This window comes from Hypanus sabinus, chromosome 21, assembly GCF_030144855.1.
Source record: "Hypanus sabinus isolate sHypSab1 chromosome 21, sHypSab1.hap1, whole genome shotgun sequence".
Taxonomy (NCBI): domain Eukaryota; kingdom Metazoa; phylum Chordata; class Chondrichthyes; order Myliobatiformes; family Dasyatidae; genus Hypanus; species Hypanus sabinus.
In genome coordinates this window covers 10265239-10280570 of record NC_082726.1, presented here as the reverse complement: position 1 = coordinate 10280570, position 15332 = coordinate 10265239, and the positions used below count along the sequence as shown (strand labels likewise).

General features: G+C 49.8%; 2 protein-coding genes across 3 annotated transcripts in view; one reads left to right on the top strand and one right to left on the bottom strand.

Annotated features, from left to right (window-relative positions):
* The window catches only part of vps13c (vacuolar protein sorting 13 homolog C), a 386360-nt gene extending 382357 nt beyond the window's left edge, over positions 1-4003 (bottom strand). Inside the window, exon 1 of one of the 2 annotated variants that reach the window (XM_059945986.1) lies at positions 3784-4003. In XM_059945986.1, coding sequence (XP_059801969.1) covers positions 3784-3883 — 100 coding nt within the window. In that variant the 5' untranslated portion in view covers positions 3884-4003. The remainder of the gene's footprint in view (positions 1-3783) is intronic. The other variant, XM_059945984.1, reaches the window with a different exon arrangement.
* The window catches only part of LOC132379225 (basic proline-rich protein-like), a 32984-nt gene continuing 21582 nt past the window's right edge, over positions 3931-15332 (top strand). The window contains exon 1 of the mRNA XM_059946933.1: positions 3931-6202. Coding sequence (XP_059802916.1) covers positions 3931-6202 — 2272 coding nt within the window. The remainder of the gene's footprint in view (positions 6203-15332) is intronic.

Genomic DNA, 15332 nt, shown 5'->3' with positions numbered 1-15332 from the left:
GAACTGCATGCCTAACTAGAGTTTAATAAAGCTGCAACATAACTTCCTCACTTCTGAACTCATTGCCCCAATTAATAAAAGCAAACATGCAATATGCCTTCTTAACCACCCTATCAACCAGTGTAGCCACTTACAGGGAGCTATAAAGTTGGACCCCAAGATCCCTCAGCTCATCAACACTATTAAGGGTCTTGCCAATGTGCCAAAAGCTTCCTTGCAACCCTAAGTACCTGTGTCAGCATTTTGAATGAATTATGGACCTTTATTCCCAGATCTCTTTGTTCTACAGCACTCCTCAGTGCACTACTCTTCACTGTGTAAGGCTACCCCGTTTGGTCCTGCCAAAGTATAGCACCTCGCACTTGTGGGGTGCTTTAAACAGCAAGTTTCATCTGCTATTTTTCAGCCCATTTTTCCAGATCCCACTGCAAGTTTTGTCAGTCTTTCTCACTGTCCACCACAACCCCTATCTTGGCATCATCAAATGTGCTGATCCAGTTAACCTCATTGTAATCCAGATCATTGATATTGATGACAATCAGCAACAGACCTAGCACTAATCCCTGCAGCACACCACTAGTCACAGGCCTCCAGTCAGAGAGGCAACCATCTGCTACCACTTTCTGGCTTCTCCCATAAAACTAATGCCTAATCCAATTTACCTCATCATGCACGCCACACGACTGACCCTTCCTGACCAGACCAACCTCCCATGCAGGACCTGGTTAAATGCTTTGTTAAAGTCCATGAAGACAACATCCACTACTGATGTCAGGCTCACCAGTTTATAATTTCCTGGTTTACTTTCAGAGCCTCTCTTGAACAGCAGAACAAATTAGTAACGGGAGACAAAAAAAGGCAAACATACGATAAGTATTTTTGTGAGGCTTCACTGTGGAAGACATGATAGTATGCCAGAAATTCAAGAGTGTCAGGGAGTAGTAATGAGTGAAGTTGCTATTACTGCGAAGGTGCCTGGGAAGCTGAAAGTTTTGAACCAGATGGACTATACCCCAGGGTTCTGAAAAAGGTAGGTGAAGAGATTGTGGAGGCGTTAGTAATGATCTTTCAAGGTTCACTAGGTTCTGGAATGGTTCAGGACTGGAAGCGAATAAAGGAAATTATACGCAAATTAGCCTGTCTTGATATCAGAAGATATCAAGGTATCAAGGGAAGATATCGGAGTCCATTATTCAAGATGAGGTGACTTAGTGGCCCATATAAAATACACCAAAGTCAGTATGGTTTCCCTAAGGGGAAGCCTTGCCTGACAAATCTGTTGGAACGCTTTGAGGATATAACAGAATAGACAAAAGAGAGTCAGTGGATGTTGTATGCTTGGATTTTCAGACAAGGTACATGAAGCTGCTTAACAAAGTAAGAGCCCATGGTATTACAGGAATGATACTAGCATGGATTGAATACTGGCTGACTGGCAAGAAGCAAAGAGTAGGAATAAAGGGGGCCTTTTCAGGTTGACCACAGGGGTCGATGTTGGGATCGCTTCATTTCACGTTATAGGTCAATGATTTGGATGATGGAATTGATGATGGCTTTGTGGTCAAGTTTGGAGACAATATGAGCAATATGAACAGGCAGGTAGTGTTGAGGTTACAGGGAGTCTGCAAAGGAACTTAGACAGATTGGGAGAATGGGCAAAGAAGTGGCAAATGGAATACAGCATAAGAAATTCTATGGTCATGCTCTTTGGTAGAAGGAATAAAGGTATAAACTGTAACAGCTTAACTGCCATCCCAATGAAAGACGTGGAGGTGAGAGAGAGTGCAAAAGACTGGATTAGAGATTGAACAAACTTTGGTCGTTTTCTCTGGAGCAACAGAGGCTGAGGAGATAGGGCTTATAAGATTATGAAAGGGATGGACAGACAGTCTATATTGCTATCCCCAGAGTTGAAATGTCAAACACAAGAGAGCATGCAATTGAAGTGACAGGGATAAGTTCAGAGGGGATGTGCATGGCAGGATTTTTTTTACAACAGAAAATGGAGGTAGCCCTTACTGTGCTCGCTTTATATGTATCAATGATTGTGTGGCTAAGTACAGCTCCAGTGTTTGCTGATTATCCTATCGTTGTCGGCCGAAGCCAAGATGGTGACAAATCAGCATATAAGAGGGTGAAAATGTGGTTGAATGGTACGCCAACAACCTCTCACTCAACATCAGCAAAACTAAATGGCTGATCATCAGCCAGAGGAGGAGGAGGAGAAAGCTGAAGGTCTTTATTAAAGAATCAGAGATGGAGTGAGTCAGTAACTTTAAATTCCTTGCTGTTCCATCAGATAAACACAAAGAAAGCACAACAACACCTCTACCTTTTTTAGAAGTCTGTATAGATTCAGCATGTCACCTAAATCTCTGGTAGACTTCCATCGATGCACAGTGAAGTATATCCTATCCTAATCATGGCCTGGTATGAAAATACCAACACCCAAGAATGGAAAAGTCCATAAAGGCAAAGTCCTCTCTAATACTGAGCACATTTACATAAATCAATGGCACAAAAAAAGCAGCATACATCGAGGATCCCACCATCCAGGCCATGCACTCTTCTTGCTACTAGCAACAGACAGGAGATACAGGTGCTTTAGGTCCCACATCACCAAGTTCAGGAAAAGTGTGATCATTAGGCTCCTGAGCCAATCTGGATAACTTCACTCACATTAACTCTGAACTGACTGCACAAGGACCCTACAACTCATGTTCTCGTTTGTTTATTTATTTATTGATTGATTGCACAATGTCTTCTTTTGCACCCTGGTAGTTTGTCAATGTATGTTTGTGTCATTTTCAACATTCTGTTGAGTTTTTATTTTCCTGTGAATGCCCACAAGAAAACAAATCTCAAAATAGCATACGGCAACATAGAGATACTTCACTAATACATTTACTTTGAACTTTGGATGTCTAGAGTACCTTACTAAAGGTGGTAGTGGTGTCAGACAAAATGAGGCTTCCAGAGGTTCTTGGATGGACAAATAAATGGAGGAATATGGACATTGTCAGAAAGAAGGGATTAATTAAGCATTTATAATTAGTTTTGCAGAATATAATAGGCTGAAGATCCTGTTCCCACCCTGTTCAATGTTTACTCTGAATTTATAGTACTTTTGTTAATATGAGAAGCATATTTGATGGCTCTGGGCTAGCACTAGATAGAGCTCAGAAGAGTGGGAGGGTGGGGCGACTCCGGGGCGGGCGGGCGGCGAGGTTTCTCACTGAAACCTCTCCAATATTGAAAAGTCTGGATAAAGTGGATGTGGAGATAATGTTTCCTATGGTGGTTGAGTCCAGGACCAGAGGGCGCAGCCTCTGAATCGAGGGACGTCTGTTTAAAACGGGGATGAGGAGGAATTTCTTTAGCCAGAGGGTGGTGAATTTGTGGATGTAGAGACAGGTCACTGGGTTAAGACGGAGGTTCATAAGTTCTTAATTAACCACTGAGTCACAGGTAACGGGGAGAATTGGGTTGAGAGGGATAATAAATGAGCCATAATGGAAAAGTTGAACAAACTTGACGGGTCAAAAGGCCCAATTCTGTTCCCATTTCTTATAGTCTTATGATCTGTCAGCCTCACAATCCTCTAGTCACTGCCACCACCATGAGACTCTTGCAACCACACACCCTACCCCCAGTTTCAGCCCCGTCCCCTCCGCCGCCCCGCACACACCCGTCTCCCAGACAGCCCCGACATGGGGTGACAAGGCCTGCTGAGGGAATCCTGGGCCGCCGCCACCCAGGATGTGGTGTGGACGGGGTCCTTACCTCCCCAGATTCCGAGCTTCAGCTGGGACTTGTCCAGATTCTCCACATAATCCCCCAAGAAGCGGTTCAGCAAGTCGACCACCAGCGACTCAAACACCATCGCTGCTGCCGCCCTGCCGTGACGCAGCAAAGACGGCGCGGCGCGAGATGCTGACACCGTGTCCGCGCGCCCGTCACGGACTCGTCCGCCCTCCTGTCCGCGCGCCCGTCACGGACTCGTCCGCCCTCCTGTCCGCGCGCCCGTCACGGACTCGTCCGCCCTCCTGTCCGCGCGCCCGTCACGGACTCGTCCGCCCTCCTGTCCGCGCGCCCGCCCCGGAGTCGCCCCCCCTCCTGTCCGCGAGCCCGACCCGGAGTCGCCCCCCCTCCTGTCCGCGAGCCCGACCCGGAGTCGCCCCCCCTCCTGTCCGCGCGCCCGACCCGGAGTCGCCCCCCCTCCTGTCCGCGAGCCCGACCCGGAGTCGCCCCCCCCTCCTGTCCGCGCGCCCGCCCCGGAGTCGCCCCCCCTCCTGTCCGCGAGCCCGACCCGGAGTCGCCCCCCCACCTGTCCGCGCGCCCGCCCCGGAGTCGCCCCCCCTCCTGTCCGCGCGCCCGCCCCGGAGTCGCCCCCCCCTCCTGTCCGCGAGCCCGACCCGGAGTCGCCCCCCCTCCTGTCCGCGAGCCCGACCCGGAGTCGCCCCCCCCCTCCTGTCCGCGAGCCCGACCCGGAGTCGCCCCCCCTCCTGTCCGCGAGCCCGACCCGGAGTCGCCCCCCCCCCCTCCTGTCCGCGCGCCCGACCCGGAGTCGCCCCCCCCCTCCTGTCCGCGAGCCCGACCCGGAGTCGCCCCCCCTCCTGTCCGCGAGCCCGACCCGGAGTCGCCCCCCCTCCTGTCCGCGAGCCGGACCCGGAGTCGCCCCCCCCTCCTGTCCGCGAGCCCGACCCGGAGTCGCCCCCCCCTCCTGTCCGCGAGCCCGTCACGGAGTCGCCCCCCCTCCTGTCCGCGAGCCCGACCCGGAGTCGCCCCCCCCCCTCCTGTCCGCGAGCCCGATCCGGAGTCGCCCCCCCTCCTGTCCGCGAGCCCGACCCGGAGTCGCCCCCCCTCCTGTCCGCGAGCCCGACCCGGAGTCGCCCCCCCCCCTCCTGTCCGCGAGCCCGACCCGGAGTCGCCCCCCCTCCTGTCCGCGAGCCCGACCCGGAGTCGCCCCCCCCTCCTGTCCGCGAGCCCGACCCGGAGTCGCCCCCCCCCTCCTGTCCGCGAGCCCGACCCGGAGTCGCCCCCCCTCCTGTCCGCGCGCCCGACCCGGAGTCGCCCCCCCCCCCTCCTGTCCGCGAGCCCGATCCGGAGTCGCCCCCCCTCCTGTCCGCGAGCCCGACCCGGAGTCGCCCCCCCCCCCTCCTGTCCGCGAGCCCGATCCGGAGTCGCCCCCCCTCTGTCCGCGAGCCCGACCCGGAGTCGCCCCCCCTCCTGTCCGCGAGCCCGACCCGGAGTCGCCCCCCCCTCCTGTCCGCGAGCCCGACCCGGAGTCGCCCCCCCCTCCTGTCCGCGAGCCCGACCCGGAGTCGCCCCCCCTCCTGTCCGCGAGCCCGACCCGGAGTCGCCCCCCCTCCTGTCCGCGAGCCGGACCCGGAGTCGCCCCCCCCCTCCTGTCCGCGAGCCCGACCCGGAGTCGCCCCCCCCCTCCTGTCCGCGAGCCCGTCACGGAGTCGCCCCCCCTCCTGTCCGCGAGCCCGACCCGGAGTCGCCCCCCCCCCTCCTGTCCGCGAGCCCGATCCGGAGTCGCCCCCCCCTCCTGTCCGCGAGCCCGACCCGGAGTCGCCCCCCCTCCTGTCCGCGCGCCCGACCCGGAGTCGCCCCCCCCCCTCCTGTCCGCGAGCCCGATCCGGAGTCGCCCCCCCTCCTGTCCGCGAGCCCGACCCGGAGTCGCCCCCCCCCTCCTGTCCGCGAGCCCGACCCGGAGTCGCCCCCCCTCCTGTCCGCGAGCCCGACCCGGAGTCGCCCCCCCCTCCTGTCCGCGAGCCCGACCCGGAGTCGCCCCCCCCTCCTGTCCGCGAGCCCGACCCGGAGTCGCCCCCCACCTCCTGTCCGCGAGCCCGACCCGGAGTCGCCCCCCCTCCTGTCCGCGAGCCCGACCCGGAGTCGCCCCCCCTCCTGTCCGGGAGCCCGACCCGGAGTCGCCCCCCCCCTCCTGTCCGCGAGCCCGACCCGGAGTCGCCCCCCCCCCCTCCTGTCCGCGAGCCCGACCCGGAGTCGCCCCCCCTCCTGTCCGCGAGCCCGACCCGGAGTCGCCCCCCCTCCTGTCCGCGAGCCGGACCCGGAGTCGCCCCCCGCCTCCTGTCCGCGAGCCCGACCCGGAGTCGCCCCCCCTCCTGTCCGGGAGCCCGACACCGCAGACCTCACAACGCTCCCGGGCTGTCATATCACTTACCTACCTGGCAAGGTAGCACACAACAGAGAGCACACGTTACCGGCCTGGCCCAGTGTGCATCGCCACTATTCACAACAGTTTGCACTCTGCCTGGCCCAGTGTGTATATCCACTATTCACAACAGTTTGCACTCTGCCTGGCCCAGTGTGCATCGCCACTATTCACAACAGTTTGCACTCTGCCTGGCCCAGTCTGCATCGCCATTATTCACAACAGTTTGCACTTTGCCTGGTCCAGTGTGTATATCCACTATTCACAACAGTTTGCACTCTGCCTGGCCCAGTGTGCATCACCACTATTCACAACAGTTTGCACTCTGCCTGGCCCAGTGTGTATATCCACTATTCACAACAGTTTGCACTCTGCCTGGCCCAGTGTGTATATCCACTATTCACAACAGTTTGCACTCTGCCTGGCCCAGTGTGCATCGCCACTATTCACAACAGTTTGCACTCTGCCTGGCCCAGTGTGCATCGCCACTATTCACAACAGTTTGCACTCTGCCTGGCCCGGTGTGTATATCCACTATTCACAACAGTTTGCACTCTGCCTGGCCCAGTCTGCATCGCCACTATTCACAACAGTTTGCACTTTGCCTGGTCCAGTGTGTATATCCACTATTCACAACAGTTTGCACTCTGCCTGGCCCAGTGTGCATCGCCACTATTCACAACAGTTTGCACTCTGCCTGGTCCAGTGTTTATATCCACTATTCACAACAGTTTGCACTCTGCCTGGCCCAGTGTGCATCGCCACTATTCACAACAGTTTGCACTCTGCCTGGCCCAGTCTGCATCGCCATTATTCACAACAGTTTGCACTCTGCCTGGCCCAGTGTGTATATCCACTATTCACAACAGTTTGCACTCTGCCTGGCCCAGTGTGCATCGCCACTATTCACAACAGTTTGCACTCTGCCTGGCCCAGTGTGTATATCCACTATTCACAACAGTTTGCACTCTGCCTGGCCCAGTGTGCATCGCCACTATTCACAACAGTTTGCACTCTGCCTGGCCCAGTGTGTATATCCACTATTCACAACAGTTTGCACTCTGCCTGGCCCAGTGTGTATATCCACTATTCACAACAGTTTGCACTCTGCCTGGCCCAGTGTGCATCGCCACTATTCACAACAGTTTGCACTCTGCCTGGCCCAGTGTGTATATCCACTATTCACAACAGTTTGCACTCTGCCTGGCCCAGTGTGTATATCCACTATTCACAACAGTTTGCACTCTGCCTGGCCCGGTGTGTATATCCACTATTCACAACAGTTTGCACTCTGCCTGGCCCAGTGTGTATATCCACTATTCACAACAGTTTGCACTCTGCCTGGCCCGGTGTGTATATCCACTATTCACAACAGTTTGCACTCTGCCTGGCCCAGTGTGCATCGCCACTATTCACAACAGTTTGCACTCTGCCTGGCCCAGTGTGTATATCCACTATTCACAACAGTTTGCACTCTGCCTGGCCCAGTGTGTATATCCACTATTCACAACAGTTTGCACTCTGCCTGGCCCAGTGTGCATCGCCACTATTCACAACAGTTTGCACTCTGCCTGGCCCAGTGTGTATATCCACTATTCACAACAGTTTGCACTCTGCCTGGCCCAGTGTGCATCGCCACTATTCACAACAGTTTGCACTCTGCCTGGTCCATATTCACAACAGTTTGCACTCTGCCTGGTCCATATTCACAACAGTTTGCACTCTGCCTGGTCCATATTCACAACAGTTTGCACTCTGCCTGGTCCATATTCACAACAGTTTGCACTCTGCCTGGCCCAGTGTGCATCGCCACTATTCACAACAGTTTGCACTCTGCCTGGTCCATATTCACAACAGTTTGCACTCTGCCTGGCCCATATTCACAACAGTTTGCACTCTGCCTGGCCTAGTGTGCACATTGGAGACACAAGGGAGTGCAGATGCTGGAATCTGAAGAAAGACAGAAACTGCTGGAATTACTCTGCATCAGGCAGTGGCTGTGGAGGGAAAGGAATGGTTGATGTTAATGTTCAGAACCTTCAGGATGCAAAGGGTGGCACATTGTGTGAAGCCCCTGCTCACAGCACTGAAAATCTGTTAAACTATCTGGGAGTGACATGGTGTGCACAACCCCGGCTCACAACACCATTTAACAGGCCCCTGCATTTTGAGAGGGGTGTTGCAGTCCTGGGAATTGCCTATATCACAATTACATGCAATACAAACCTACATTGAGAAATACCGGTCGAAAAAACAATTGTGTTGCTTGTTTTTTTTTCACACAAATCTCTGAGTCTAAATCTTTGGAGAGTGATGTGTGAATTCTGTAAGGATGGATTTCCATAACCCAAACAAACAGAAGGTAAAGCTCACATGATGTAGCACCAACACAGTGATGGCAACCTGTGTGAATACTGTGCGAGCATGGACAGGGTTACTCACAGAATCTGCTGGTATTTCTTGGTGGAATGTTGTGCACATTAATTGTTCATACTCCTGGCTGCTCATTCAATGAACACGTCTTGCTCACTTTTCCCCACGAGGAGCAACATTAGTAATACAGGCTTTACTCACACATCTTAATGCTGGCACCAAAAGGTATATAGTGTTCTCTCACTCTCACTCTCTCAGGGTGGCACTATTTGCATTCTATGAAGCTGACATAATGGGAACTCTCCAGTGTGCACCGCTGCTATTCACACCAGAAAGTGTACAAAGGTTGCACGTCCAAAGGTAGGAACAGAATGCACAGAGCCTGCCTACTCTTCCCAAGGAAGTTATGGAGTCACACATCTTGGAAACTGCTCCATGTCAAATAAAATATATATTCAACCAAGTCCCATATCCTCTAGACCTCCCCTATCCATGTACAGTACCTGACCTTTAAAGTCATTAACCACTTGCTCTGACAGCTCATCCTACTTACAGACCACATTGAGTGAAAAAGTTGCCACTCAGAGTCCTAGTAAATCTTTCCATCCCACCTTGAATGTCTGCCCTCTAGTTCTTGATTACCCATCTCAGGAAAAAGACCGAGTGCAATCACATTATCTAAGCCCCCCATGATTCTATATACCTCTATAGGGTAACCTTTCAGTCTCCTATGCTCCTGTCCTGTCCAGCCTCTCCCAATAATTCAGTCCTTCAAATCCTGGCAACATCCTTGTAGATATTTGCTGCCCTCATTTCAGTTTATAATATCTTTCCTATGGAAGAGTGACTAAAACTGAATGCAATATTCCAAGTGCAGCCTCACCAGTGTTTTGTACAACCACAACCTAACCACGTAACCTTCTGATTTGGGTATTGAATCCTCTGACTTACCAAAAGCCTTCTTCGCCACCCTGTCTAATTGTGACTCCACTTTCAAAAAGTAATATACTTGACCTCTAAGGTCATTCTGTTTTACAACTCTGCCCAGAGCCCTACCATTCACTGTGAAATACATACTTTGATCTGACTCCAAAATGCAATACTGGGTGAAACTTTATTTGCCATTCCTCAGTCCATTTGCAAAGCTGGTCAAGATCGGCTATAATTCTTGATAACCTTTTCACTATCTTTGATAGTGCCAATGTATTTTACTATCATCAGCAAACTTACAAAGTCTGCTTGTACATTCTTATACAAATTATTGATATAGATGACAAACAACATAGTCACAGCACCAGCCCACAAAGCACAGCACTAGTCTTGGGGTTCCAGTCTAAGAAACAAATTTCCACTATCACCCTCTGCTTATGATATGTTGCTAGGAATGAGAAACGCTCCTACAGACAAAATTAAAAATCTTTGGGAACAAGATTTACAGACTTAAATTTCTGAGGAAACTTGGAATGAAATTTTTAAATTGGTTAACACTTCATCATTATGTACCCGTCATTCCCTCTTACAATTTTAAGTGGTTCATAGGGCTTACATGTCTAAAGATAAGCTATCTCGTTTTTATTCGGATATATCTCCTTTCTGTGATGGATGTAATAACGGAGAAGTTTCATTAATTCACATGTTTTGGACATGTCCGAGCCTTGAAAGATACTAGAATGAAGTATTCCAGACTTTCTCGGTACTTTTCAAGGTAAATTTTAAGCCTAACCCTTTGACTGCATTATTTGGTATTGTTGGAGGAAAAAACTTTATTTCGGCTTTTACTTCTCTTATAGCTAGGAGGGCGCTCTTGCTTAAATGGAAGGACATTGTTCTGCCTACTCACGCTCAATGGTTACGGAATGTTATGTCATGTTTAAATTTAGAGAAGGTCCATTGTTCCTTTTTTGAATCTAGCCAAGACTTTTATACATCGTGGGGGCCATTTCTGAGTTATTTTCAAAACCTTTGATTTATTGTAAAAGTACAGATGGTGGCTAATAATATATTTTATTATATGATAAGGGTTTTTTCACCATTTTTCTAGCATTTCTTAACAGCTCTGACTTTGGTAGTGGGTTCAGATTTTTTCTGTATAACAAAATTATTATATTTCAAAATTACAATTTAATTTAACTTTTATGAATACAGAGTTTTGTGATTGTAACTGTAGTTTTAATACAATGTATTTGGTGCTATTTTATTATTTTCTTTTGACTTATATATCTTCTTGTACTCTGTATTCCTCTCTGCAGAAGCTAATAAAAATATTGAAAGAGGAACTTATCAAAGGCCTTACTGAGGTCCAAGTACTGTAGACCACATCTACTACCCTGAGAGGTGGAAGCTGCTTCACTGACAGTGTTTAAGAAGTGTCGAGATTTGCTCTTAGATCATGCGGGTATTGACGGCTCTGGAACAAGTGCTGGAAGATGGGATGAATGTTGGAGTGGTCAAGGCCTGTTTCCATGATGTCTGACTCCATGGTGAAGCAAAGATCAAGGTTGAAGGAACAGTTGAAGTTTAATCACGGTACTGTCAAGAAGAAACTCCAGTTATAAATATATGCTTTGTAATGTCAGCTACAATTGGAAAATGTCATTATCACATCATGACCCTCTTAACAAGTACATTCTAGAGGTGGTAAATGTGAAAAGGTGCATTTAGGGTGTCTAACAAGGGTCGGATATACTCAATGAATGGTGGGGCCTGAGGGACTATTAAGGAACAAAGTCCAAGTCCAACAGTTCCTAAAGTTTCAGCATAGGTAGATCAGGTATTAATGAAGATGTACAGAATACCAGTGTTCATTAGCCAAAATACAGAATCGATGAGCAGGGAAGTTATTAAACTTTGTCAAGACCTCATCTAGAATATCATGTGCAATTTTGGTCTTTACTGTATGGGAATTATCCCACGGCGATCTTAACTATATCATTTCCCACGCCGTCCCCTGCAAAAATGCTATTCCCTTTTCCCAGTTCCTTCATCTCCACCACATCTGTTTGCAGGGTGAGGCTTTCCTTTCCAGGACATCAGAGATGTCCTCCTTCTTCAAAGAACAGGGCTTCTTTCCCTCTGCTATTGATGCTGCCCTTACCCGCACCTCCTCCATTTCCTGTACATCCACGCTCACCCTATCCTCCTGCCACCTTAGTAGTGATAGTTCCTCTTGTCCTCACCTACCACCCATGAGCCTCCTCATCCAACACATCATTCTCTGCAACTTCCATAATCTTCAATGAGCTTCACTCTCTGTTTACGGCAAGAATCACTCCCTCCATGATTCCCATGTTGATTTGTCCCTCTCCACTAATCCCCCTCTTGGCACATATCCCTCCAAGCTACAGAAGTACTACAGCTCCCGTTCACCTCATTCTTCACCTCCATTCAGGGCCCCAAATATCCCTACAGGTGAGGCAACACTTCACCTATGAATCTGTTGGGGTTGTCACTGTATCTGGTGCTCCCAATGGAGCCTCCTCTACATTGGTGAGGCTCAATGTAGATAGGGCTACTGCTTTGTCGAGCACCTCCACTTTCTATACATGAAACAGAATTTCCTGGTGGCCAACAATTTTAACTCCTATCCCTCTTCCCATTCTGACATGTCAGTCAATGGCTTCCTCTTGTGCCACGATGAGGCCAATCTCAAGTTGGAGGAAGAACACCTCATATTCCATCTAGGTAGCCTCCAACTTGATGCCATGAACATCAATTTCTCCTTCTGGTAGTCTTTTTCCACCTCCCCTTCCCTCCTCTTCTATTCCTCACTCTGGTCTCTTACCTCTTCTCCTCACTTGCCTATCATCTTTCTGTGGTGCCTCTCCTCCCTCCCTCTCTTCTCCTATCAAATTCCTTCTTCTTCAGTCCTTTGCTTTTTCCACCTATCACCTCCCAGCTTCTTACTTCATTTCCCCCCACCCACCCACCTGGCTTCACCTTTCACCTTCTAGCCTCTTTCCTCTTCTCCCACCCACCTTCTTGATCAGTTCTGATTAAGAGACTCAGCCCAAAACCTCAAATGTTAATTCATTTCCATAGTTACTGCCTGACCTGCTGAGTTCCTCCAGCATTTTGTGTGTGTTTCACTGGGATGTTGTCTGGGATAGGGTAATGAGGGAAGACAAGACAGATGGGTTTTGCTGTCGTTGGAGCGGTAAAGACCGAGGGGGAAACTGATAAATTGTGAGAAATTATGAGAGGCAGATGAGGGGTAAGCTTCTCACGATCTCGGAGGTATCTGGAGGGAATTGAATTGAATTGGCTTTATTACTTACATCCTTCATTTTCATGAGAAGTAAAAATCTCTATGTTACGTCTCTGTCTAAATGTGCAATGTGCAATTTATAGTAACTTATAATAAATATTATGTACAACAGGATAGCCAATGTAACATAGAAATACAGTTGTGTCAGCATGAATTAAGCTTGGTGGAAGAAGCCGTCCCAGAGCCTATTAGTCCCACCTTTCATGTTGCAGTACTGTTTCCTGGATGGTAATACACGGAATAGATCGTGGTTTGGGTGACTCGGGTCTCCAATGATCATTTGGGGCCTCTTTACACACCTGTCTTTGTAAATGTCCTGAATATTGGGAAGTTCACATTTATAGATGTGCTGGGCTGTCTGCACCACTCTCTGCAGAGTCCTGTGATTGAGGGAAGTACAGTTCCCATACCAGGCAGTGATGCAGCCAGTCAGGATGCTCTCAATTGTGCCCCTGTAGAAAGTTCTTAGGATTTGGGCTATACCAAACTTCTTCAGCTGTCTGAGGTGAAAGTGGTGCCGATGTGCTTTTTTCAGCACACAGCCGGTATGTACAGACTACGTGAGATCCTCGATGATGTTTCTGCCAAGGAGTTTAAAGCTATTCACCCTCTCAACCCCAGATCCATTGACGTCCATAGGGGGTTAGCCTGTCTCCATCCCTCCTGTAGTCCACAACCAGCTCGTTTTTGCAACGATGAGGGAGAGGTTGTTTTCTTGACATCACTGTGTCAGGGTGATGACTTCCTCTCCGTAGGCTGCCTCATTATTATTTGAGATTAGGCCATAGATTTAGAGTAAGGAATAAAAGGTTTAAAGGGTATCTGAGGAAGTATTTTTTCATCCAGAAGATTACTATGTGAGAAGGAGGTAGAAACTTACTTTAAGCATTCGGATGATCACCTGAATCACCAAGGCAGAGAAAGGTGTGCACCAAGGGCTGGCATTTGGAATTGGGGAACATCAGTACTTGAAGGGCAACAAGGACAAGGTGGGTCTAAGGATCTGTTTCATGCTATTTAACGCTGAGACTCCATGACTTAAACCTGTAAAATGGTGCTGTCCTGAGGATGTCTTTCTGATGAACTCCTTGGCTGGATTCCCCTTCTTGCCTCCAATGCCAAAAGACAAAGACTGTGATAATCTGCAGTATGGGTTTGGTGCAGTACTCAAACTCTGTTAACTCTTGTGATTATGAAACAGGAAGTAGATGACAGTGCTACTGTCAGGGAGAGCCAGTTATATCACAGCAGTATTATTTTCCATGTTGATTCGAACGCAGAACAGTACAGCACAGGAAAAGACTTTTCAATCCGTTACTACTGAGCTGATCCCCTTAACAGATCCCCCTGGCACCGCAAGCAACATCCACTCCTCAGATCCAGCACCTTAATAGTCCAGTTGATTCGAGAGGTGTCGGGAAACTTAGATGAGGCCCAGTGGAGGCCCATCCTCGACACCGGGGTACAGGTCAAGTTGCTGTACAGTTCGTTTTACAACTGTTAGTGGAAGCATTTACACTGGACGACATTGAGGGCATTGGAGATTTGGGGTACCAGTGCCAGTGATTATTCAGATGACGGTTATTGGTCAGAGTTAAAGAGTTTTCTGGACACGTGCCAGGGCTGGCAAAGGTCGCAGCTCGTGAGTGACTGTCTCTACGGAATCAAGTTTGAAATGAAGACGGAGAGACTGGAGAGAGTGATCTGGATGTGTGGTACATGCTTCTTTTTGCTGACTTTCCCTCAATTGAGGAAGAGACCTTTGGCCCTTCTCCCACTGAGTCAAGTGTAGTGGGGAGGGTTAGCTGTGTGCAGTAGGGGGCATGAGTGAGAGGTTGAGAGAGGAGCTGGCAGCAGACCAGAGGTATCCCCAGTTGTGTCCAAGCCTAAAGGGTTTGGGTGAGGGGGTACGGCGGTCTCAGAGGGTTAGGGAACTCCCAGATAAATTGGCTTATGTAGCGCCTGAGGAACAGGGTTTGAGGTTTACTGTGTGGGGGGGAGATGTGTCTGTTAGTGTTTGGGTTAGGGTGTGTTGGCAGGAAAGGCAGCGAGTTATTTAATAGTCATGAGGTCATGACTTTTATTTGGTGGGGGGAGAGTGTAAGGGGGTTTCTTCTTTTTGTTACTGCACATTTTATTCAAAAGGGCTTCTTTGTTTTGTTAAAAGTAGGAATGCTTCTTTCTTGTGAGAGAGTGCTGGAAGCTTGTTTGGGTTAAAATTTACTGATAACGAGAATTGTACTCCCTTGTTAACCAATTGGAATTAATGTTCTTTCTTCTGAGTCGGTAAGCTATTGTTGGCGGGCTTTTGGGGAGATTGGCGCAAGGGAGTGGGAGAGAGAGGACGCGATGCTGTAAGCTGGGTGAGGAACGGACTCCAAGCAGAGGTCCAAGGCCAGGAGGTACCCCAAGGAGGGGAGATGAAGTTAGGTGTGCTTGGTTGACCACTCGGAGGGTCCTGAAGCAGAGGTCCAAGGCCAGGAGGTACCCCAAGGAGGGGAGATGAAGTTAGGT